General features: G+C 47.1%; 1 protein-coding gene across 3 annotated transcripts in view; it reads right to left on the bottom strand.

Moving 5' to 3' along the window:
* LOC112102680 (aryl hydrocarbon receptor-like) overlaps positions 1-25,290 on the bottom strand; it is a 54,285-nt gene that overhangs the window by 5,835 nt on the left and 23,160 nt on the right. For all 3 annotated transcript variants that reach the window (XM_029912056.1, XM_029912057.1, XM_029912058.1), the window contains exons 3-6: positions 20,319-20,442; positions 17,294-17,427; positions 16,443-16,645; positions 13,617-13,726 (exon numbers count right to left, since the gene is read on the bottom strand). In XM_029912056.1, coding sequence (XP_029767916.1) covers positions 13,617-13,726; positions 16,443-16,645; positions 17,294-17,427; positions 20,319-20,442 — 571 coding nt within the window. The remainder of the gene's footprint in view (positions 1-13,616; positions 13,727-16,442; positions 16,646-17,293; positions 17,428-20,318; positions 20,443-25,290) is intronic.

Here is a 25,290-nt window from a genome sequence, read left to right as displayed (position 1 = left end):
ACCTTTACAGGGAGACTGCCAAGTAAGGCCAGTGCGTAGCTATACAAAGTGTATAATGTTAAAGGAAATCCTTACTGGCCCTGGGTTCATTGCCTGGGATCAGCACTGGGCTATCAATCCTCAGGTTTCAGGGTTTAAACCAACCTATAACTACTAGGGATGAGAATGAGACCTTCATGGGGCAGATTACCACACACGACTGCCTATTAGAAGCTCAGAAGATCTGGTGCTGGCCAAGATACTGGGCTACATGCACTTCGGGGGTGATCCAGTCTGGCTATTCCTATGTTCCTATGAATTTTCTCAGTGACTTTGAGACGTTTGAGTCTTGGTGGTGTGACATGTTTGTCCATTAGCTTTTCATATCTAGAGGGCTGCAGTCAAATCAAACCTGGATCACAAATGAGTGATTTCAGAAGGTTCGGTCAGATTCCTAGTGGATGTCTGTCTACATCACAGAAACACAGCACAGCTTAACAAAATGGGCAATTTCTGGATAGGACAAGGTTAGGACTAAACTAACATGGGCTGCTGCAAGTCAGAATTCAGAGCTTGTCTACATGTGAAAATTTACCAGTATAACTCTACCAGTATAATTATACCACTATAGTTATGCCAGTATAGCTACCTGGCTTAGCTCATACTCAGAGGCACTCTATGGGAAGTTATACTTGTATAGGAGGAGGTTACTTATTGTAAGGGGAGGTTCTTCGAGATGTGCGGTCCCTATCTGGATTCCACACGTGGGCATGCATTTGTGTCATGTGCCTGGGTCTGGAATTTTTTCTAAGTAGTGTCCGTTGACCTGCACATGTGCAGTACCTTCCCTTGTGCTCCCAACCAAGGGCATAAGGTCGATGCCTCTCCAGTTCCTCCTCTTACCACAATGCAAGTGAGTCTGCAGCAGAGGGGAAGGAAGGTGGGTAGTGGAATACAGATAGGGACTACACATCTTGAAGAACTTCAAGTTACAGTAAGTAACCTCTTCTTCGTCTTCTTTTTCAAGGGCGGGTCCCTACATGTATTCTACAGGTGGGTGTCGTGCAAGCAGCAATCAGTGTGGAGGTGGGTGCGAAGAAGCTGCTAGCAGAGCTGTTTGTAACACAGCCATTCCTACTGCTGCATCCAGAGTACCACTTGAGTCGGGGCGTAGTGAGCCATAAACATGTGGACCGATCATCGCATTGTGGCTTTGCAAATGTCCTGCAATGGGATATCTGATAAGGATGCCATGGAGGCTGCTTGTGTTTGCATGGAGTGAGCTGTAACACCCTCAGGAGGGGAAGGTTTGCTATCTTATAGTAGTCAATACTCATCCTGAGACCCACTTAGAAATTCTCTGTGAGGCTATAGCTTGGCCCCTTGACCTTTTCACTATGGCGACAAAGAGCCTCAGAGATTTTCTAATGGGTTTGATTCTCTGCAGGTAGAAGACTGGGTCGCATCTGACATCGAGGGAGTGCAGTTTCCTGTCCCCAGGAGAAGCATGAGGTTTTGGAAAAAATACAGGTAAGTGAATTGATTGGTTGATATGGAATTCGGAAACAATTCTGGGGAGGAATTTGGGGTGTAGCTGGAGGGAGACTCTCTCTTTATGGAATACTGTGTAACAGTGATTTCTGTACTCCCCCCCTGAATTTCCCCAACACCCCCCCCAGGTTTGTGAACTAGTTACATGCCAATTTAGTGACTGTTTGGAAATTTGAATTGAAATTGAAACATTAATACACACTTTAAAAGCATATACAGTGTATGATAAAATATGTGTATCTGAAAAAGTATAATAGATTTGAAAAGTATGAAAATAGTCTAGCTTCCTTATACAGCTGTTGTTTTTTATGACAATGTCAGTGCATTCATTTTGGTGATGTTGGCCAACCTAATAATTGTATGAGTAAAAGGCAGCAGAACTGTACTTAGCCTGTGCTGATTGAGGGCATCAAGAGAGAGGGTGGGGACCTGTCCCTCTCCACTATTTAAAGACCGAGCTGATTAGGCTCCATAGATAGGCTTTTGTTCTGTTAAGTGACCACTGCAGCTGAAATCACTGATAATCAGGTCTAAGTGCTTAGTCCTGCTGTGGGGACAGTGTTCCTGTGGGTACAGTGTTTCTGTGGAAGAGACGGCCCAGACTGCACTAGCAGCGAGGTTCCCCCACTGAGAGCTCAGCTGAAATCACTGAGAGCTGGGTGGAACCTCAAGAGACCAACTCGCAGAGGTCACAGTGGCAGCAGAAGGTGGCGGCGCAGGGCCATTGGCAGCAGAGTGGTGAAGTGAACGGTGGCACAACAAACAGCAGTGGCCAGAGTGAACAGTGAGCAGCTGGAGGAACGAGCAAGGTGCCTTCTTGCCCCCCACCTGGGAGGTGAACTCACGTGAAAGCACCTCTGAACTCTGAGTCTCCACTGACCAAGGACAACACCGGTGAGTGGGGTGCGGTGGAGGGAAAAGTGAGGGACACGTTAAATAAACATCTGTTTGTTGGACCATATTTTAGTGACTTTGCTCCAGAATACTAGATTTGTGACTGGGAATGGAAACTTATATAAATATGTTTCCTAGTAGGCCAAGATTTTTAAAATGCATTATTTGCCAAGGTTGTTATCTCACATTGTTGCTATCTTGAGAGGTCATTATGTTGGGCAGTTTCTGTACTAAACATTTTTATTATTATAATTAATTTTTACATCAGAATGGTCATACTGGGTCAGACCAATGGTCCATATAGCCCAGTATCCTGTCTTCCGACAGTGATCAAGGCCAGGTGCTTCAGAGGGAATGAACATAACAGGGAATCATCAAGTGATCCATCCCCTGTTGCCCATTCCCAACTTCTGGCAAACAGGCTAGGGACACTCAGAGCATGGTGTTGCATCCCTCCCCTTCCTGGCTAATAGCCACTGATGGACCTATTCTCCAGGAATTTATCTAGTTCTTTTTTTAATCCTGTTATAGTTTTGGTCTTCACAGCATCCCCTGGCAAAGAGTTCCACGGGTTGACTGTATGTTGTGTGAAGAAGTACTTCCTTTTGTTTTTTTAAAACCTGCTGCATATTAATTTCATTGGGTGACTGCTAGTTCTTGGGTTATGTGAAGGATTAAATAACATTTCCTTATTCTCTTTCTTCACACCAGTCATGATTTTATAGACCTCTATCATATCCCCCCTTAGTCGTCTCTTTTCTAAGCTGAAAATTCCCAGTCATTTTAATCTCTCCTCCTGTTTCATACCCCTAATCATTTTAGTTGCCCATCTCTGTACCTTTTCCAATTCCAATATATCTTTTTTGGGATGGGGTGACCAGATCTGCACAAAGAATTCAAGGTGTGCATGTATTATGGATTTATATAGAGGCAATATGATATTTTCTGGCTTATTATCTATTCCTTTCTTAATGATTCCCAACATTCTGTTTGCTTTTTTGACTGCTGCTGCACACTGAGTGGATGTTTTCAGAGAACTATCCACAATGACTCCAAGATCACTTTCTTGAGTGTTAACGGCTAATTCAGACTCCATCATTCTGTATGTATAGTTGAGATTGCTTTCCAATGTGCATTACTTTGCATTTATCAACATTGAATTTCATCTGCCATTTTGTTGCCCAGTCACCCAGTTTTGTGAGATACCTTTGTAACTCTTCGCAGTCTGCCTGGGACCTAACTATCTTGAGTAGTTTTGTATGATCTGCAAAGTTTGCCACCTCACTGTTTACCCATTTTTCCAGATCATTTATGAATATGTTGAACAGTAATGGTCCCAGTACCGAGCCCTCAGGGATACCATTATTTATCTCTCTCCATTCTGAAAACGGATAATTTATTCCTACCCTTTGTTTCCCATCTTTTAACCAGTTACTGATCCATGAGAGGACTTCCCTCTTATCCCATGATGGCTTACTTTTCAAAAGTCAATTTAAATTAAATACATTTTTTTTTTATTTATATTTTTTTAGAAATCTAGACCTATTATGTGTTTTGGTGTAACGTGCATAATCCTTATGTTAAATTTGCATTATCCTAACAAAACATTTACTTTATACATATCTCTTTTATATGTTGCAGGTCAAAGTGAAAATGAAAAGACAAAAAACAATACAACAATTTTTCCACTCAAAGGCCTCAAAAACTAACCAAAGTGAAGAACACATCAAGAACCAAGAATATATCAACATGTCATCTGAAGGTTCAAGTGGTATATCTACATACGACCAGCCCGAAGCACAAATACAGCTACCTACTGAAGAAACAGTGTCTCCAAAAGCTAAAGGCAGTTTCCGATGTTTGTCGGTCAAAGTGTTCCCATTTATTGAAGTTACAAAAGATGGCTACTGGTGCACCTCTTGGAAAAAAGCTTACGAAGAAGGAAAGCTTTCCAATGCTATAACTGGTAAAAGTGGAGGAGCTTGGTTTGTCAAAAAGAGCTAGTGGAAGAATCTCGGAGAAGACAAAGACCTTATTGGAGAAGAGGAGGAAAATGAAAAGAAATGGCAGTGACAGGCTTGAGTACTCCCTTCTCTGCAAGCTCATACGAATGAAGCTGAAGGAAGACTTCGAGAAATTTCGAACCGAAAAGCTCCTACAGGCTGTTGAAGATCGTAAAAGTCTCAAAAAATGCAAACAGGAACTGGAGCTGTATAGGTCATCATTATCAGCTTTGAAGAACAAGGATGGAGAATCAGTAACCGATCGAACAGAGATGGAGGCAATCTGCAGTGATTTCTATACCCAGCTCTTTGCATCCCATATAGACGTCCCAATGCCATCACTTCAACAAACCAATGAACACATACTCCCAGTTCTCATCAGCGAAGTCCGTCACGCAGTCCAGCAAATGAAAGAGGGCAAGGCTCCAGGCAAGGACGATCTGACAGCAGAAGTGCTTAAGGCGGGAGGTCAGGAACTCTGGAAAGCTCTCGCCCAAAGGTTCAGCCGTTACCTGGAAATCCAGAAGATACCATCCAGTTGGAAAGAGTCCAATACCATCTTGCTGCATAAGAAAGGCGATCGAGAAAATCTAAAGAACTATCGCCCAATCTGCCTGCTTTTGTATGTCTATAAATTGTTCACCAAAATAAAAACAAATCGACTGTCGCGAAACCTGGATGAACAGCAACCTAGAGAGCAGGCTGGTTTTTGAAGAAATTACAGCATGATAGACCACATCTATACCCCAATGGAACATTAGCCTCATCCTGTCAACCCTGTCAACCCTCACAGGCCTGCCCTTCAAACCCATGGCAACATGTGCCATGACCCACCTGTCCATGAAAGTGACATTCTTAGTAGACATCCCTTCAGCCAGAAGGGTCAATGAACTCACGACCATGATGGCACACTCACCTTACACAGCAGTGGTTTCCCCAGGAATTGAAATGGGGGGGGGGTGTTCGAATTTACAGGGGTGCGTGTGTCAGGGCCGATGAGGGGTGAGACTGTGAGGGTGAAGGTGGGCTGTACATGGCACCATAGTAAAAACTAAAAAATGCTTCATGACCATTTTATTAGATTTAACTCATGTTTTAAAATCATCACACAAATTAAAGTTGGCTACTCAAGCCTTCTATGAAGCACTACGTCTACATCCTTCTTGGTTTCTTGTTATAATTTTGCACAATTCTGTTAATGAACTTCTTGAATGCAATGCGTTCGTCTTTGGTGGCTTCTCGTGTGTCCGGTACTTCCATTCCTTCAATCGATATGCTCATTAGTTCATTCACATGATCAGGCAGAAGGCGACTTCTTTCAGAACACAAAATTCTATTCGATGATGAAAACGAACGCTCAGCTGTAGCTGTTGTGACTGGGAGTAGCAAGAGATGAATTCCTACTTCTTTCATCCCAGGAAACAGAACACAAAGATCGGGTCGAGCGACTAGTGATGATAAAAAAGAAGTTGAAGTCAAATCTGAATTCATTCGTCATATTATATTCCACTCTGTGTTCAAATTCTCTATTCTGTCCTGATCACATGGCAGCCCCATTGCTGGTAGTGCCTCACTCCACTCAACTGTTGGTGTTTTATAGGACAGGCATCTGTAAAAGCTACATAGAGGTTGAGTAGAATCTAGAAGTCGCTGTTGTAGATTTTTAAGAATCAAGTCTGTAAAGCGACAAAGAGTCCTGTGGCACCTTATAGATTAACAGAAGTATTGGAGCATAAGCTTTCGTGGGTGAATAAGTCTGTGTACTTTTTCAGTTGTCTTGACAAACACTTCTTGTCTTCTTCACTTAAGGATTCAATATAAATGCCTTCATTAGTCAACTTCTGGACTGAAGTCTTTGCTTCTTCCAGTACTTTTTCAATGGATAGCTCTCTGATTGATCCAAATGTAGCTTCTATTGCTGGACAAAGATCTACTACTGTTGTAGCAGATGCCTGGATGGCATTGTTTAATGACCCAAGTGGTTTCAATAGTAGACTTACGAGAGTGAGAGAATGGGAATAGTCTTCTCTGAATGTAGTAGCAAAAGTAATCCACCAGCCTCACTACTTAGATCCATCCCATCTTGGTAGATACTTTCCAAAGCCAGTAATAACAGCTGGAGTAATTTTAAGACAACAGCCAAGGATCACTCATGAGAAAGCCAGTGGGTTTTCCCAGGTTGGACTAATTTGAACTTCAGTCCCAGTGTATCTTCTATATTTTCTAAAATATTCAGTCTTTTTGGACTCTTGCTGAAAAAAGCCCTGATGTTAGGGCAAGGAGATAGTCGAGGATAACTGGAGTGCCAAGGGACTGGTGGTGGTGATCCATCCAACTTGAGAAATTATGCCATTTAGCCTTGGTAGCACGCTCTGGTCAAATCTTTTCTGCTTTGGTTAAGGATCTCCTGGACCAAGGCAGAGCATGAGCATTCTATTTCCAATGCCCATCCAAACAACAGGTGGTGAGGTGGAGTGAGTTCAGGTTGGGTTAGGAGATCTTGGAATGGGTAGATCATGATGGGCGGGCGTGTGGACAGCCTTAGCAGATCCATAAACTAGAATTGTCTGGGCGAATTGGGAGCTAGGAGGAGGCTCCATCTTGGCAAATCTTCTGAAGAAATTGCAGTCTGAGGAGAATAGGCGGAAAGGTGTATCTGAGGTCACCTGTGTAGGGGAGCAGGAGAGAGTCCCCCTGAGAGTCACTGCCTCTGGCTCCCCTGGAGCAATACATGGGAAATTTTCTGTTCGTCTGGCATGCAAAGAGTACCCCATAAGGTAGTACCTCACCGCGTAAAGATGTTGGCCAGAACTGCGTCATGTATTTCCCATTCATGGTCTGTGGAGAGACTTCTGCTTAGTCTGTCCTCTAGGGAGTTCTGAGTGCCAGGGAGGTAAGTGGCTGTACGGTAACCTGATTTCTGACACACCAGTTCCCCTGTCTGACTGCCTCCAGACAGAGGGGATGAGATCTCGCTCCTCCCTGTTTGTTTATATTGTCTGATAGGATTTACACAGGGATTTTCACAGGCTAGGCAGACTGCTCTGAGTTCCAGTGAGTTTATATGCAGTCTGTCCCTCCTGTGGTGTTCATGTGTCCTGGGCTGTGTGAGGATACAAATGAGTGCCCCATCCTGTAACGGAGATGTCCGTCACAATGGTGGCTCTCAGTATAGAAGGAGTGAAGCGGATCCCCACCACGACACTATTTGGGTTTGACCACCAAGCAAGAGAGGCAAGCAATCCTGAGGGAACGGTGACTGGGGAGGCGATGTGGTCCCTAGTCAGCTGGTAGGTCAAGTGGAGCCAAGCTTGTAGGCCCCGCAAGCAGAGCCTGATGAAAGGTGTCACAGAGGTATATGAGGCCATATGGCCCTAGAGGGAAAGGCACCAATGAACCATACTTCGGGGCTTGTGGGTAATGTGGGAAATCAGGCTGCTCATCATGCAAAACTTTTCCATGGGAAGGAAAGCTCATGCCAAGATCGAGTCCAGCCTTGCTCCTATGACATGTATTGTTTGTATGGGTGACAAAGTGGACTTGTCTTCGTTTATGCACATAAGGTGGCAAGAAGGCACCAAAGAGTCTCTATTGCGAAGACAACCACTTGTCAGGATTGTCCCACCAGAAGCCAGTTGTCCAACTATGGGAACACCGTATGTCACTGGTGTCGCATTTAGGCTGCTACTACCATGAACACCTTTGTGAAGACCCTGGGTGCTGTTGCAAGACCAAAGGGGAAGGCACTTTATTGGTAGTGCTGCTGGCCAATCCTGAACTGTAATAACCTCCTGTGCGATGGGTCAATGTCCACATGGAAATATGCGTCTGAACCACACTCCCTCCTGAAGGCCATGATGTCAGTGTAATCATCCTGAATTTCATCTTCCTGATAACGATATTCAGCTGTCGAAGGTCCAGGATGGGTTCCCACCCTCTGCTCTTTTGGGGGATGAGGAAATATAGGGAGTAGAATCCTCTTCCCTGGTATTGAGGTGGGATACTCTCTATCGCGCCCCAGTGTAATATGGAGTCTCTCTCTTGTTGAGGAATCAATTGGTTGGAGGGGTCTCCCGGAGGGGGGGGGAGGGAGGCAGGTGGGAGGTTTGTGAGGAGGGAAGGAAAGGAACTCTATGGAGTATCCATGATAGATAATCTCTAGAATCCAACTGTCCATGGTGATCTTGCTCCAACTGTGGGTGAAAAAAGAAAGGTGGTCTCCAAAGATGATGGATGGCACCTTAGGCGGCATCGGTAGTGGTATGCAGGTCTTGACCTGTATGTCAAAAGTGGAATTTGGCCTGCGGTTGGAAGTAAGTGGAGGATGTGGAGGATGTGGCAGCACAGGGGTACTCAATAGGTGGACCACAGGCCAAATCTGGACCACTCACTGCTTTTGAATAGACCCCAAAATCTTTTTATTTACTTATCATTGTTATCATTTTTTAAAATTATTATTTTCTCTGGAGTCTGGACCTTGACTATACCTTGACCAAGAAATTTGGACCTTGACAAAAAATAATTGACTACCCCTGTGGTAGGGGTTGGAGCCTAGAAAAGGGTTCTCTGAGATCTGGGTCACTGGTGATGAGGTTCAGGTGGACGCTGGTAGTATGAGGAAGGAAGCTGTGGTCTGAAGGGATGTTATGGATGTTTTCTCCTAGGGACTAAAGTGCAAATTCACAGGGACCTCAGGGTGGAACTCGAGTCCTTCAGGGAATGCAGAGACTCATCTGTCTTTTCATTGAACAGATTGGCCTCATCAAAAGAGAGGTCCTGAATAGTATTTTGGACCTCTCTGGGAAGACCTGATGACTGGAGCCAAGAGTCTCTATGAATGACCAGACCTGTGGCCAAGGACCGGGATGCAGTATCAGCTGCATCCACCACAACCTGGAGAGCCACCTTTGCCACCAGTATGATCTCATTTTGAATTGTTTTTCCAAGGTAGTGGTGTATGTACATTTCTTGGGTGGTGACTCTTCTTAGATGCTCCTGGAGTACAGCATCAAACTCAGCCATCAGCTCCACAATTTTAAGAAAGTTTCCATTGTTTGGCACATACAGCTGATCTGAAGTGCCACGCAGCGCTAGGTTTTGGGTAGCAAGTATTTTCACAACGGCAATGGGCCTTTTCAGAACATTTAGCCAGTAAAGAGACTCTGATGCATCTTCTCTTGATGCTGATCATCTATGGTGGCCTTTAACCTTAGTCTCATCTCAAGCTCTTTCCACCTATGGAATGCTCTCTGGTGATTTGCTGCCTTCTCATGGCATGCCAGATTTCTAGCAGATTTTTCCAGTCCTTTGTTCCTGTAGAACCCAATGTGGCTGGAACATTAGACTGGAAGAGTTTGCAACAAAAACAGTATGCAGCATTCTGGGTTTTTGAGTACATAACCATGGCCTCTCCACTTTGTCACCATTGGGGATTTCATGCCAGTACTGTGTTGGATGGAAACTTCTATTTTCATTGTCTTTGGGGAACATGAAGTTTTTCACTTGCTGTGGCCCATGCAGTACAAGGAAGTCCCTCAGGCTACTGCTCAAGTGGGTCCACAGTCCTGGATCATCCTTTGTTCCTGTAGTACCCAATGTGGCTAGAACATTAGACTGGATGAGTTTGCAACAAAAACAGTATTCTTTCACTCATGACTGCTGTTCTATGCCAGCTATAGTGGCTCTCAACACTCAATTGAAGGGGACAAATAAGCAGGCTGGTAGCAGGGGTTGAGTGAGGGAAGATATCAGAGTCTTAAGGGCCTAACTGGCTCCCACTATTTCAGTTGACCGCCTGTTCTTCTCAAGTGGGTTCAGGGAAGCAGCAGGAAACAGGAAGCTCCCTGAGAAACTGGTGTTAATCAGTCCAGGCTCCTGGGGCTGCTAGAGAGGTACATAAGAGGCTCCTCCTCCTCTCTCTCCCTGCAGCTCCTGCTGCTTTCTGTTATTCCCTCTCACCTTTTCTCCTGCCTGCCTGTTATGTCTCTTGTGCCCTCCTTCCTCCAGCACAGCACTCCACCATCTTTGTGCATCTAGAGCAGAGAGAATACATATGCACCAGCAGCAGACACTCTGAGTCCTAGTGGCACTCCTCCCCCCTCCCCACCCCGAGTCTGGCACCTGAGGCGGCTGCCTCAGTTTGCCTCATGGTAAGGCCAGCCCTGACAACAACTCTAAGAAAATCTATTATAATAGGAAATGCGTGGAAGCATTCAGGAAACTGAAAACACGACTATGCCGGGCACCTGTGCTCTTCAGCCCTGATTTTTCTCAGGAATTCATACTACACACAGATGCCTCGAATGTCGGTCTCAGTGCCATCCTCTCACAAGACTTTGAAGGAGAAAAGCACCTGGTCCTATACCTAAGTAGGAAGCTATTCCCTAGGGAAAAGTCATACTCAGTTATTGACAAGGAAGTATTAACTTTCCAATGGGCAGTAGACACCCTCAGGTATTACTTGTTGTGTAGCCCCTTTTCCCTGATCATTGATTATGCGGCCCTATGCTGGATCCAGACAACGGGGGATATGAACCCTCCTATGATGAGATGGTAGCTTGCACTACAACACTATAGTTTCCGAGTACAACACTGAGCGGTAAAGGACCACACAAACCCCAATTTCTTTTCACGGGAGATTGGCGATGGAGACAACCCAACCCCAAATGGCCTTCCCATATTGAGGGGTGAGGTATGTGAAGGGACACACCATCACTCTGATATGAAGGAAACTAACGAGTTCTTATGGGCCGGTTCCATGGTAACAAGATGCACCTTCAAGACTTGTTCAGACTGGAGGAGGAGGAGCTTAAAAGGGGGAATTTACCATAGGAAGGGGCAGTGATCACGAATAAGGCTGCTCCACCCAAAGACTGCTGGTCCTAGCCAAGGAGGGAACAGCCACAAGACGCACCACTCCCGAAGCCGCCCTGATTGACAGCAAAGCAATATGCCCCAGGAAGAGTGGTAGAAGGCAAACCCTGTGAAGGAGCAATAGAAGCAATAGACTCTAGGAGATTAACCCCTTAGAGCTGAATATCCAGGGGCTGGCTGAGAGACTGGGCCTCTTTCCAGGCAGATCCTCCTCTTTTGCAAGGGGAAGGGAAAAGGAGGAGCTAACCCTCTGCCCATGTGCGGTTGCCTCAGAAAACTCCCCCAAGTGCCGCCAACTGGGGGAGAAAAGAAGGTAAACAACAGACAGTGGGACCGGGGGGAGGAGGGGGAAGAGTGGCCAGGGAGCCCTGCTACCTCACAGGGCAGTACAAAACAATGCCTCTCGGCTCACTGCGGGGTGGGGGTACTCAATGCTGGAGCAGGCCAAACCGTTCTAGCCGGTCCCAGGATGGCTTCGTTTATTGGACGAGATGGTCCCTGTGGCTGTAAGATGTCCAGGAGATGGTGTTGGGGGCCCTAGGCCTCCTCCGGTGGGATTTGCAAGTCATCGGCCACCCTTTGGAATAGATCTTGAAGAGAGGGTGGCAACTGGATGACCACGTCGTCCAGTCATGAGGAGGCTCCGTTCAGAACTGGCAGTACCGGCACTGCTTCTTCCTCCTCAGACACCAATGGAACTGGCTAACGAGAGGGGGAAGAATGGTAGGACCCTTGTGAAAGTTCTGGGCATCTGCCATGAGGATCCCAGGGGCCCCAGTACAGCCAGAAGAAGGAATTTATTGGTTGTGGTGATACCCAAGGGAAATGACCAGGTGTCCCTGGGCAGGGGGGTGTCGTAGTCAAGAGGATCGGGGTGCTGTGGCTGTCTGTCTGGGCTCCTGCGCCTTCCTGGAGATATCGGTGGAGCTACTGCCTCTGACTCCTCCGAGTCTGAAGATGGTTCCATCAGAAATGGTGGTGCTGTCGGTACTGAGACGCTCCTGTCCGATGGATCGGGATGGGGTCTCTCCTGTGACAGCAGCAACAGTTTGGCCTCCCGGCTAAGAACTTCCCTGAGAACTGCAGGGCCCGACAGAAGTGGAGACTGTGGGTGGGGGAGAAAGACATCCTCTGGTGTCAGAAAATTCTCCATACGCCCAGAGTCTGCGGAGCTCCCACTAAGGCACCAGAGGGACCCGCTTTATCCATCAGAGCTGGCCACTCTCTGAATTGCCGAGGCAGTACCAATGGTACATCCGGACCTGCACTCATGGATGGGATTGGCCTGTCTTTCTGACCCGGTACTGTGCTCACTGTTGGGATTGATGGATCCCTTTTCTTCTTTGCCTTATCCTCCAGCGCAGGGGGCTTTGGCGCCAGTTCCATGGGATCTGTATGCGATGTCTCACCTGACCAGGCATGGCTTGGGGAGCAAACATGTTCCTTGTGGGCAGTCCACTGCGGGGATCTGCCCTTATGCCCATGAGTGTGTTTCTTACTTACATGGGGAGCCCTGTGTCCTGAGTCCTTGGGCTTTGGTACCAGTGGCTCTGCTCCATGGCTCGTGCTTGGAGGGGCATTGCTGGTCAGCTGAGGCCAAAGTACAGGGAGGTCCCTCTGGCCCAGATCAAAGCAGGGCCTCAAAGCCTCTTCCATTAGGTGCTTCTTCAGCCTGAGTCCTTCCTTGGGCCTCTCTGGTTCTGGGCAGGAAGGACACTTCTCAAACCTATGCGCCTCACCCAGACAGTAGAGTCACCGTTGATCATCGCTGATGGAAAAAAAGCGGAGGCAGGAGATGCAGTTCTTGAATCCCAGGAACCTGGGCATAGTCCCCAAGACAAAGACAGTCCCCGACTGGGGGGAGGGGTTTACTAAGCTGTTCTAAACTATATGACGTACAACTAAGATTTCTAAACTACAGGATAATTATTTGCAGCCAATATGTACCATAACTCTTCTTGAGATTGCAAGAGCGAAGGAGGACAGGATTCTGACTCAGGCCATGCGGCCGTAAGAGGGAAGTGGAGAGGTATCGACCCGCACTGCCCCCTATATCTTCGGTTGGGAAGCACGAGGGAAGATACTGTGCATGTGCAGGTCATTGGACACTGCCTGGAAAAACTTCCAGACTCAGTCGCGTGGCGCGCATCCACATGTGGAATACACAAAGGGACCAGCATACAAAGAACTATAATTATGCTGGTATAATTATGCCAGTAATTTTCCCTGAGTAGACCAGACCTGCATAAAATAGGACAATACAATCATGTTAGCTGAGTTGGGATCTTTGATCTTACAACTCGGCCCCAAACTCACTTTTCACATGATTCTCTGCACAGTGCATCATGTCTGCAGCATGGACAAACTGGTACCCGGAGCCTCTCATGCAGAGCTCAGTTTCTGTGTATCCCAGCACAACTTCACCTCTGTAACATAAAACAAACAAAAAAAGAAATGGAGTTCATGGAACTTTTAGGACCAAGGATGAATGCAGAACACAGCTATGTGGGTCCACTAGCTAGGGCTTAACCTAATCTGTGCAGTTATCTGATAACAGGGAAAACTATGGTGGGCTTAGCCCACCCACAGTTATCCCTCCAGCTGAGTGGAGAGGCATTTTCCATTCTGTGAAAAAATTTGGGATTTTGAAAATGTTTCAGTCCCCAGCAGGATAAAACAAACCAAAGAAAAATCAACTCAAATTTTTTTGCAGAATGACTGCCCCAGCTGGTATTTACAGGTATTGCAGAATGACTGCCCCTTGGTATTCTTCCCTTTTCCTCCCTTGGTATTCTACTGTTAATTGAATTGGCTCGTTAGCACGGATCCCCCCACTTGGTAAGGCAACTCCCATCTTTTCATGTGCTGTGTATTTATACCTGCTACAGTATTTTCCACTCCATGCATCTGATGAAGTGGGTTTAGCCCACAAAAGCTTATGCCCAAATACATTTGTTAGTCTCTAAGGTGCCACAAGGACCCCTCGTTGTTTTTGCCCCAGCTGGGAAACTAGGCAACCTGCCTATCCAAGGAGCCATCCTGCTGGGCTGCCCCGGTTCTCAGGGAGCTGCCCTGGACAGGAAACCAGCCTTCTAACTCCTCGGGGAGCCTGGGAGCTGGGGCCTGCCCAGGCAGCTACCCTAGACTGGGGATCCTGGAAGCCTGGGCTGTCAAGGAACTGCCAGCATCTGAGCCTGGGTTTCTAGCCAGTCAGCTCCCATTCAGCCCAGCGGGCTGGCTGCCGAAGAGCAGGACATCTGAGCTGGTATGAACCAGGTTTTGGATTGAACCCTGGCTGGGTTCCACTGAAATTTTGTCAAGTTCCTGTAGAATGTTTTGATTTCAGCAAATCAACATTTTCCAGCAGAAAAATGTTCCAGCCAAAAAGTTCCATCCAACTCTGCTCACTTCACGGAAAAACAGTTGGGAAGAGTCATCTTCAGTACGTTCTCCCTGCACCTCTGTCTTTAGACCAATGGTGCGCAAACTTTCCCAGTTGTGCCCCCTTACCAGTAATGGAATCTGCCTGTGCTCCTCCCACCCATTACTGCACAGCCAAGGCTCCCTCAGCAAAGGAGCTTGGGCTGAAGGCAGAGCCTGGGGCGGGACTGGGGATAGGGGAGGAGCTGGTCTGGGATGGAGAGGGAATGACAGCAGAGCTGGGATGGGGGTGGAGCTGGGGTTGAGGGTGGAGTGGAACTGTGGGCGGATCTGGCCTGGAGGCGGATCTGGGCCTGGGGGCATGGTGCTCTCTCCCCAACCCTTATGGGGGCTGGCCCGGGGCTGGAGACAGAGCGGGACTGGGGGTTGAACAGGGTTGGGGGAGGAGCAAGGCTGGGGGTGGAGTTGGTCTGGGAGCAGAGCGGGGACAGAAGCATGGCGCTCCCTTCCTGCTACCTGTAGGGGCTGGCCCACCACATACCCCCCTGAATGTTCCTCCCTAGGGGGCGCTCCCCACGGTTTGGGGACCACTGCTTTAAAGGTGTTTCTGGATGTTCTCCAAGCTGAGCATTTGTAGCAAGATGCCTTCTACATGGAAGGACAAGGTAGAAGAGCAATAATAATTGTAAAGTAAACGTAATGCCCTTAAATAACCGTGACTGGGTTTTCAAAGGAGCCCGAGTTAGCTGCCCAACTCCGACTGCATTTCAGTGGGAGCTGGGCACTGTAACAGGGTGGCCAGCCCCTTTAACGGCCAGAGGCCTGGAGCTGTCCAGGCCCATACAATTAGCCCTGCCTTCCACAGCTGGGATGGGACGTGGGGTTTCATTAGTAGAACCAGCAGGGTTTGGAGGAGCTGATTCTTCGATAAGGAGCAGCAGGAAGCAGGGGGTCCCATGTCTGCATGCTTGCTTAGCTTGCTTACTCATGGCGGGAAAGAACAAGAGTGGGGCTGGAGGGAGAGGTTTCAGCAGACACCTGCCAAGGCAGGGAATGGCTGCTGGGTGTGAATAGGCTCCAGCAGGAAACCCAGAGGAAGCAGGTGGGAACTGAGAGACTACAGTGGGAAATGGGAAAGACTACAGAGACTGCTGAGCATAAGCAGGCTCTGGAAGGGGACCCTGAGTCTTTAAAAGAAAGATTTGAGGCAGAGAAGGTCTGGCGGGAAAGACTAGGAGTGGGAACATGTGGAAGATTTGAGAACTCTGTTTTGGGAGTCTAGGGAGAACTGCTGAACTTGAGAAGAGTTTTTCTGATAGTTTGAGTTATAGGCTCAGAACTGAACAAAAGGGAAACCGGGGCAGGGATGCTGCAGAGTGACCGCAGGCCATGAGCAAGCTCTTAGGAGGCAGCTGGCCCATGGACAGGCACCTAACTTCTTTATGTTGCTGTGATAATCCCAGCCTATGCCGATAGCTGGAAATATGTTTTGAGACACAGTGGGTTTTAACCTGATGATGTCCCTTTGAATGTCATTATGTCGAATGCAGGTTATTTGTAATGCAACAGACAAAGTTTGCATAGGAGATTTTCTTTTCTCTATTCACTTAATCTGGCATTTGGCCAGGGTTACAATCTACTGTTTTCTCTGTTTCTACAACAGCAGTACTAGCAGCTATAGCATGATGTCTGCCTCTATCCTCAGCAAACTTAATGAGAGCTGTGGGCATGTGGCATCTTGGCCCCGACTCTGTGCCATACCTTGAATCACAGGCCACGGGGGTAAAGTCCAGCTTGTGTTTTGTTTGGAAGATGAAGGTTTTGGTTCGAAGCTCCAGGATAGAAAGTGGTTGGAGCGGAGTTGCGATGGCAAACAGAGCCAGCTGGGGAGGCCTGAGGGTCCCATCTTCTGTTCTCTTTTGCTGCCCATGGAGGAATTTCAAACGGCCGTGGAAATTCAAGGCCTTTGGGGAAGAAGGAAAAAGTGGGGATGACAAAGATATACACTAGTGACATGGATCATTCATATCAAAATCTCTCCATTCAACTCCCCACCACTGTAGCATCTGGGCACCACACAGACATTACTGAATATATCCCTCGTGAGCTGGGGAAAATTATCCCTGTTTCACAGATAAGACGCTGCCATTATCCCTACTGGGCACATGAGAAACAGAGGCACAGTGAGATTTGCCCCAGGGCACACAGAGAGTTGAACATGGTTCTTCTGAGGTTCAGGGCAGGGCCTTGGCCACCAGGCCATCCTTCCTCTTACTGTCTCATCTCAAAATCCCAATGTCCAGAGGAAGCTTGAGCCTGGCAGAGTTCTGTGGACTCTCCACAGCGTGGCATGAATGGGGAAATATCCCAATACTCCCCATCAACTCCCATCATCTCTGGTCAGGTTTGCACCACCCCACAGCAGAAACTAGCACCTACTCGAGAAGCCAGGCTCAGAGTCTGTTCCCGGGGGTGTGGCTGTCATGGGGCAAGTGCAGCAAGGGAGCAAGACCTAGATCCTCAAAGGCATTTAAGCACCTAGCTCCCATTGAGAGGTAGGTGCCTAAATCTCTCTGGGGATCCGAGCCCAAATGCCTTGCTGGCTGGATTACCAGGAATCCTGAGGAGTTGTCCAACAAGCAACGGAAGCGACAGATGAAGCTTCTTTCTAAGAAGGAGGAATTCTCAGGTGGCAGGTGCTGGGGGTCATCCATGGTGGTGGTGCTGCTGTCTACATGAGGCATGGCTGGGAAACCAAACCAAAACAAGAGAGAATGTATTCATCTGGTTTGAAATCACTTCAGAACATTCCTGTTATGCTGAGTCCTTAATGGCCACCAGGCTTGGAGGAAAGGCTTGGGCAATGCTGTTTGGAATGAACGAGCCTCTTGGAGCCTGTTCTCCTCTCCATACACATGCAGCGCTCCCGTTCGTCTTCTCAGAAGACACTCGAGCACATTGGAAGCTGAGCAGACCCCTAATTATAGCACTGTGTGAGAGTCAGTTGGCATTCCCAGCACAAGTGCTTCTTTTCTGGGGTCTGTCACTTGGCTTGAGAGGGATGATCTGGCATCAAGCTTGCCAGGCACTGTCTCTGCCCAGAACAGAATAAGGTGCTGTAATTGATTAAATTGGAAATTAATTCAGCCCTTTTAAAGTTTCATGCCTGTGAATAATGTATCATGCATATACACAGACGCACCCTAAGGCCCTGATTCTCCAAAGACTGAGACACATGCTTAGCTTTCTATACTGTTTGTAACCACTGAAGTCAGCATGCACGTGCTTAAGTCTTTGCAGGATGGGGGCCTACAGGCTATCATCTAAGCTCGGGTAGGTGGATGCCAGCCAATGAAGGCAAGAGAGTTGTTTTCTCTTACATCAGCTCTAGACATCCAGTGGACTGCTTATGTGCTTATGTGAACCCAGAAGCTTCAAATTAGGTGGTGAAATCTGTCAGAAGAAATTAGCAGCCCATAATATGGTCTGATAATTTTTTCCTATTTCAAAAAAAAAAAAATAAATAAATATGGCCAAACCTACATGATTACAGTCAGTCCCAGGGCTAGTGCCGCAAGCATTTTTAGCGGGCATCTCAAACAGTATTTAGCCACTAATTCATCAGTGTTGTAATAAACATGGCTTTAAAGGCAGACAGGGAGCAATTCCTGCCTCACAGGCATATACCACATAGACCAGAGTGATGCCAATGAGGGAGAACACATATTCGCTGTTGGTCTCTCCTTTTTGTAACTAAAGAGAGCTTCTATTCTAAAAAGCCCGCTGGGAGTAAATTCTCTCATGGTCTTGATCTACACAAGCATAGGAAACGCAGAGTAAGGCCAGGCCAGCACTAGATATTTGTCAGTACAGTAATGAGGGTTAGCAGGTGATTTTTTTTATGACATATCTACACTGACAAAAGTCCTAGTGTAAATACAATAAAAACTATATCAGCAAATGCACACTTTAGCTGGTATAAGCTGCATCAACACGAGAAGGATTTGTCAATATAGTTATACCAGTATGGCTACATCAGCAAGCCTTTTCTACTGTCTTAGGGCATGTCTACACCCCAGCTCGAAGAGTGCTTCCAAGGGTGTGTAGTCACCTGAGTATGTACCCAGGGTGGGGTAGGTTTGTACTCAGGTGGTATGCACAAGCCCTTGCCTGTGCCACCATGGCCACACTGCTATTTTCCAGCAGAGTTGGCGCACGTCTGTGTACCCACATGGGGAAGTGCCCTCCCACCTGCTGTGTAGATGTACCCTTCACGCTAGTTCCTCATTCTGTTGAGCCATTTGAGGTGCAATGATGAGCCTGTTGAACATGATTCACCTTGGGCATTGCTGCCCCATCTCAAACCTTCCCTTTGGCTGGAAGGGTCATTCTGAAAGATGTAGCCAGGTGACTTGAGTTTCATCTGAGTCCTTCAGGTTTTCAGCCTGGATATGGCCTAGGACTCTGTTGGTCTCTTCTATGGATGATCTCCTAGGGATGGACAGGGCTCAGGCATTGGCAGCTCTTAGCCAGCCTTCACCCTGTTGCCCAAGAAGCATTGTTGGCTCTTTTGAAGGCTCTGGCAGGGCCAGGCAGGAGAACATTCCCTGCCACTATGAGGACTCGGGCACTGATGCACCTCGGTCCTTCCTATTCTCTGCCTATGCAGACCATGGACTGTCACGCTTTAGTCTAATTTTGGTTGCTGGGTTTAGTGTACAGGTGCTGGTGTTGGCCTGTGACATACAGGAAGTCACACTAGATGGTGCTCCGTTCTGGCCTTAAATGCTATGATTCGGTGTTGTGGTGGGTTCCCCGTGGGAGCTGCCAGAGGTGGAGCTGTGCAATGGTTCCTTTGGCTCACAGGGATCTATGCTGCCGTCCCTGCTTGCTCTGTGTACGGGGTTCTGCTGGGAAAGGCCGTGAGATGTTCTGGGTGGGCGGCAGTGCCACCATCATGCTGATGGAAAGTCAATCTTATGCATCAGATCTAGGTGCTGCCTCATGATTTTTTTCAAGGTTTTCTTGGGACAGAGACTCCCACTGACTCTTATGGGCACTGGTCAGGCATGGAGACAAAGAGATATTATACCCCGGCTCTTACCCCTCTCTTCTCAGAGCCATATGTGGAGGTCTAGCTTCCCATTCTGTGGGAGGCCATGAATGGAAACCCTGCACCACCCTGAGAAGGGAAGAGTGGGTTTGGCTCTCTCTCTCGAGAAATTTTGTTTCCATTTTAAACAAGCTGGTAGACCCAGCTTAGACACACTGGCACGAGTTTATTGGCTCCTCCATTCCTTGACCTTTCTAACTGGCCTGGCTCTCCATAGCCCGTCGAAACAGATTTGATTCTCCCACTAAGAATAAGTTTTCTTCAGAACAGCAACCTGCTCAAAGCAGCCACAAATTGCATTGCCAGCTCCCCCCTCCCCCGCCTTTCATAGGCTGGGCTCTAATGTAAGGCCAGGGTTCCCAACGGGATTGCAGTTCCCATTGTGCTTTACAGCCCTTGTTTGCTTTAGCACTTCAGGCTTGTCAGTCTCCATGGGGCTTTTCCTGTAGAGCTCATTGAGGCAGCAGTAGTCATGGCTCTCACTGCACAAACAGTCTTGTGTTCCCTCAGCCCTGGTCACTCACCGTCTGTGCCTCGCTCCGGTTCCTTGTATGGAGGCAGGTTTAGGGACCAATGCAGCTGACACTGGAACATGGCTCGATCGTCCGTGTGGATCAGCTCAAACACACTCTGGTAGATGATGTCTGACTGAAAAGAAATCAAAGGGAATGCGCCATTGAATGCCCACTCAGCTGGGAGACACATGGAGCAAGAACTGAAAGGCTCAACTAATTCATCGCAGCAGCACTGCTCTGCAGCCAGTATCCCCTGCCTGTGGCTCAACACCTGTGCATGGTCTGGCTTCCATAGCTCTGCCAGACTGACTAAGTGTCTCAGGCCGACCCTTTGACAACTGCCACGGAGACAAATGCACAGCAAAGCGGTTAAATCAGCCGCATGTTCGAGTCATTCAGACTAGCTGGAGAATGAAGGCTCTGAAAGTGAGGCTATAATCTTATGACTTGTATTATTGTGGCATTCAAAGCCAGAGGCCCCCTGGCTGGGAAGCATTCCCACCAGAAAGGAGAAAACAGCCTCCTGGACCTCGTACAAGGGACACGTGGACTGAATCAATCCGTCAGGCTATGCAAAATATAAAACGACTTTCAAACCAGTGTGCCTGAGGATTTCCTCCCATGCCTCCTGGAAATCAAACAGACTCTTTCATTTAATGCACCTCTCCCCTTCTCCCACTGCGTAGGCCATGGTGGAGGGCATTCATGAAGTTCAGTTTGGGTGGCTTTTAGGGTTACTTTTTAATTCAGCATCAAAGAATTAACAGTTTCAGCTGAAAGCCAACTGTTAGCAACAGAAAAATAGAAATAAACATTACAAACACTACCTGATTTCCCTGCTGGCACCATGTTCAATGTTTGGTCCATAGTCTCTTCCCAGGCCACCTGCTGTACAAGACCTGTGCACAGCAATCTTTAAAACTACCTATAAGCCTAGGCCACCAAGTGCCTTTTCAGGTTGAGCCTCTCCCGGGGTCAGGAGTGTTAAGATCCAGGATTCTGTTCCAAACTGTTTGCTATGTGAAGTGTTCCATATGCATGGGCTAATGGGAGCAGCACGCCCCAACTGGTTTGGATTTGTTCCCTCCATCAAAAGGCAAAATAGACAAGTTTAAACATTTTAAAATGACCCGTACGCTGGTTGTACAGTGAGGAGCTGTGCTAAACGTTCACAGCCAAATGAGAAAAGTACAAGAGGGAACAATTTGAAATTGCTGGGGGTGGAGTTCAAAACTCTTGTAAGGCCCATCCTGGACCCTCCGTTCCCCAAAGCTGCTCCCATTTGACAGATGTAGGGCCAGGAGCCTTCCTCAAATTCTGGCTACACAATTGATCTTCTTGTGTGTCTCCTTGGGCTGGGGATAGAGGGGACAAAAATGATCTCCTATGCCCTCCCCCTTTTAGGGGATAACTGGCTGGCCTGTACCTAACCCCTCGGTCTTCAGGGGCTGGCAAAGAGTCGCTTGTCCCTTCCCACCCACCAATCCATGGGAAGGCTCTTTGGGGAAAGAGAGGGCACCAGCTGGAGTACAGGGAATGCCCCGCTCTTGCTATTAACAACCCTGCATTGAGCCTCGCCATGGTCTAAGGTCTTTTCAGAGTTGCCCTGTGTGGGGCTAGGAAAGGGACGCAACTAGAGAAACTCAACTCTGGTTCAGCTGAGGAGTCTGACATGTCAGGGAAAACATAACGCAAAGAGATGGCAGAATCCCCACACTAGCTCTGCCGCCCCGGGAACACGGGAAGTGCTTTGGAGCTGGTGCTGGATACGAAGAGGCTGTAACTCTGCAGCATGCGGCATGGCTCCGCATTACCAAGTAACAGCAGTGACTTCCCTGCAGCAGGTTCTGTAGCTGCCTGTCACTGCCAGGATGGGCTCCTGTTCTCAGCCCAGCCACCTCGCACTGCAGCTGTATCCCGTACGCTGCAGCCAGACAGGAGATTAAAACGAACGATGCTCTTGTGTTTTTAAAAAAGGGCACTGCCAAGTCCTTGATAGAAAGTTGTGCAATGTTTTTTTATTCTTGGTGACTAACAGCAGCCCACTGGAAGCTTTGATAAAAAAAAAAAAAATCCTTTTCTTGCCACATGTGCTGTTGCCAAGAGGTAAGGTTTGATTTTCCCTGGCAAGGCCTTCTTCAAAATGTTTACCCTTTGGGATAAACTCTGCACCGTGGTGATGGCTTCACAACATTTTGATGCTGTCACATTCCACCATGGGCCATTTTAGACCTGGTGTTAACAGGATCTTACACTAGATCTGAATTTGTCCCCAACAATAAGAGGATATCCCATAAGATATGGGCTTGCTGCAGAAATTTCTGGAGTTATGCAGGAGGTCAGACTAGGTGATCATTCTGGCCTAAAACTATGCTGACCATATACTTATGCGATTCTACTACTTATATAGTCGCATTACTGTAGTATCTGAGCACCTCACAATATTTACCAGGCTCCATGTAAGCAGTGTATCCGGTGTTTTGGCTTGCTGGCTTGTATTTAAAGACCCTTCGGATGTCTTACCAAATGTGGGACAAGTTAATTAAAACTAAGATGACCTCACTTTCCCCCCTGGTTGTATAGGACCTCTAATTAAAAATCATTTAAACTTGCTACTATGTCTTTAGCATTCAAAGCATGATACTGTGCCAAACTTCGAAACAAACAGAATGGGAAGAAACTGGATTTAATGTAAACAGAACCTAATCATGCTAAATGTTAGCGACAAGAGATGGGGCAGAGAATAAGTAGAAGTGTGCCATTCTTCAACCCCTGAAGTGCTACATACTGATATCGGATAGCTATTTTTGACATAAATGCAAATCAAGGAAGGAAACGCTTTGGAGAATAAAATGAAGTGAGGTAGGTTGTTAATACACTGCATCTAATGCTACGAATAGTCAATAAAATTACAGTTGATTGTTTGGTTCTGTGGAGGGGACTGTGTTCAGAGCTGGCAACATTTTTTGCAATAACTTTTTCCAGAGAAAAATGCAGATGTGGCAACATGGAAACATTCTGTGAATTCATGTCGATTTCAACAAATTAATTACTGAAAAAAATGGAATGTTTTGTTTCAACATTTTCTAAACAAAAGGTTTCAACTTTTTGGTTCAAAAGTTCCTTTAATTTTCATTTTAAAAAAACACTGTAAAAATATTGTAAATGGTTGTCAAATGAAATGTTTCATTTTCACCCACAACAATATTTTTTTCAAATTGATTTCCTGAAAATTTTGAAAAATGTTGGGTTTGGTTTGACCCAAAACAATTGTTTTTTGTGACTGTATGTGTGTGGGTGAGAAAGAGAGAGAGAGAGAGAGAGAGAGAGAGAGTGAATTGCTAACAAACATACATTTGTCTACCTCTGTTTATGGTGGGAAACGTAATAGGCACTAAGATGGGAGCTGACATTTCAGCTCTTGGCATTTCACAAAACTACAGAAAAAAAGAAAAAAATCCTACTGAGGTTGTTGCCTTTTTCCAGATGAGATGAAGCAGAAGGCTTATTTCAGAAACCAACACGGTGAAAAAATATGTTACCTTTGGATAGTGCTTTTATAATCACACTGTGGCAGGAAACAAAATATATCTTTCACAAGAAGGAATTGTGTAAAGAGAATATACATGTATACTCCATACAATTTCTAACTTTAAGGCTTCATTGTACACCCTTATTTATGTCCCTTTGTGCATATGTGTTACGATACCGTCTTTAATGACATAAGCATGTTGTTTTTCTCAAATCATGCCCTGAGGGAAATCCTGGCCCCATTGAAGTCAATGGGAGTTTTGCTACGGACTAGGTAACACAGCTGCATTCGGATTTGAAATGCTGCCTCCCTTAACTGCAATTCTGGAGATGGCTGAGTTCACCATGAAGCCTATTAGCTGGGCTACAAACACACCAGCAAATGTTCATTATTACTCTGCTTTACTTAACAGACCTGCTTTGCTGGTGCCCTACATCTGGCCTTGGTCATTTCCACCAGTGCAAAGCATGCACACTCACTTTGCACAGGAAAATGATGAATCTGGCACAATGTGCAGCAAGGGAAGTGCAGTTTAATGCTAGAATTACATACTTTGAAACTCTATAGCGGTGATACTCAGACCGCAGTGGTTCCAGAGCCAAATTAGCGATCATTATCCAAAAGAGCCACAGTAGTGTGAACTCATCGTTTTATTTACTATAGTACTATATATTCCTATTTAAACAGTATGAGAGGGAAATATTTAGTGTGTGTGTGTGTATATATATATACACACACACACTTATTTTAGGGCTGCCAAGCGATTAAAAAAATTAATCGTGATTAATTACACTGTTAAACAATAATAGAATATCATTTATTTAAATATTTTTGGATGTTTTTCTACATTTTCAAATATGTTGATTTCTATTACAACACAAAATACAAAGTGTACAGTGGTCACTTTATATTTATTATTGATTACAAGTATTTGCACTGTAAAAAAACCAAAAGAAATAGTATATTTCAATTCACATCATACAAGTACTGTAGTGCAATCTCTCAGGGCCGCCCAGAGAGGGGGGGCAAGTGGAGCAATTTGCCCCAGGCCCCACAGGGGCCCCCACGAGAATGTCGGAGGCTCCCCCTCGCCTCCGCCTTCGCCCATCCCCCGGCGTCTCAGCACGCCGCGTTCAGGAGCGGCCCTGGACAGCGCTACAGCGGCGAGGCCCGGGCGGGGCCTGAGGTCCTCCCGCTCAGAGCTGCTTGGTAAGGGGGCGGGGCTGCGAGCTCCGGCGGGCCGAGCAGCAGGAGCTCCTGGACACAGCTCGCTGACGCTCTGGGAGAGGAGGGAGCTGGGGGTAAGTGGCATGGTAAGCCCCACTGAGCTGGGCATCCCCCGACTCCATCCCCCCCCTCCCTGACCCCCTGCCCCTCTGAGCCGGGCACCCCCCGACCCCATCCCCATCCCCCTGCAGCCCTGACCCCCAGCTCCGAGCCCAGCCCCTC

The sequence above is a fragment of the Terrapene carolina genome, unplaced genomic scaffold (assembly GCF_002925995.2).
Source record: "Terrapene carolina triunguis isolate 2854851 unplaced genomic scaffold, T_m_triunguis-2.0 Scaffold173, whole genome shotgun sequence".
Lineage (NCBI taxonomy): Eukaryota > Metazoa > Chordata > Testudines > Emydidae > Terrapene > Terrapene triunguis.
This window is presented reverse-complemented; position numbering and strand designations above follow the sequence as displayed.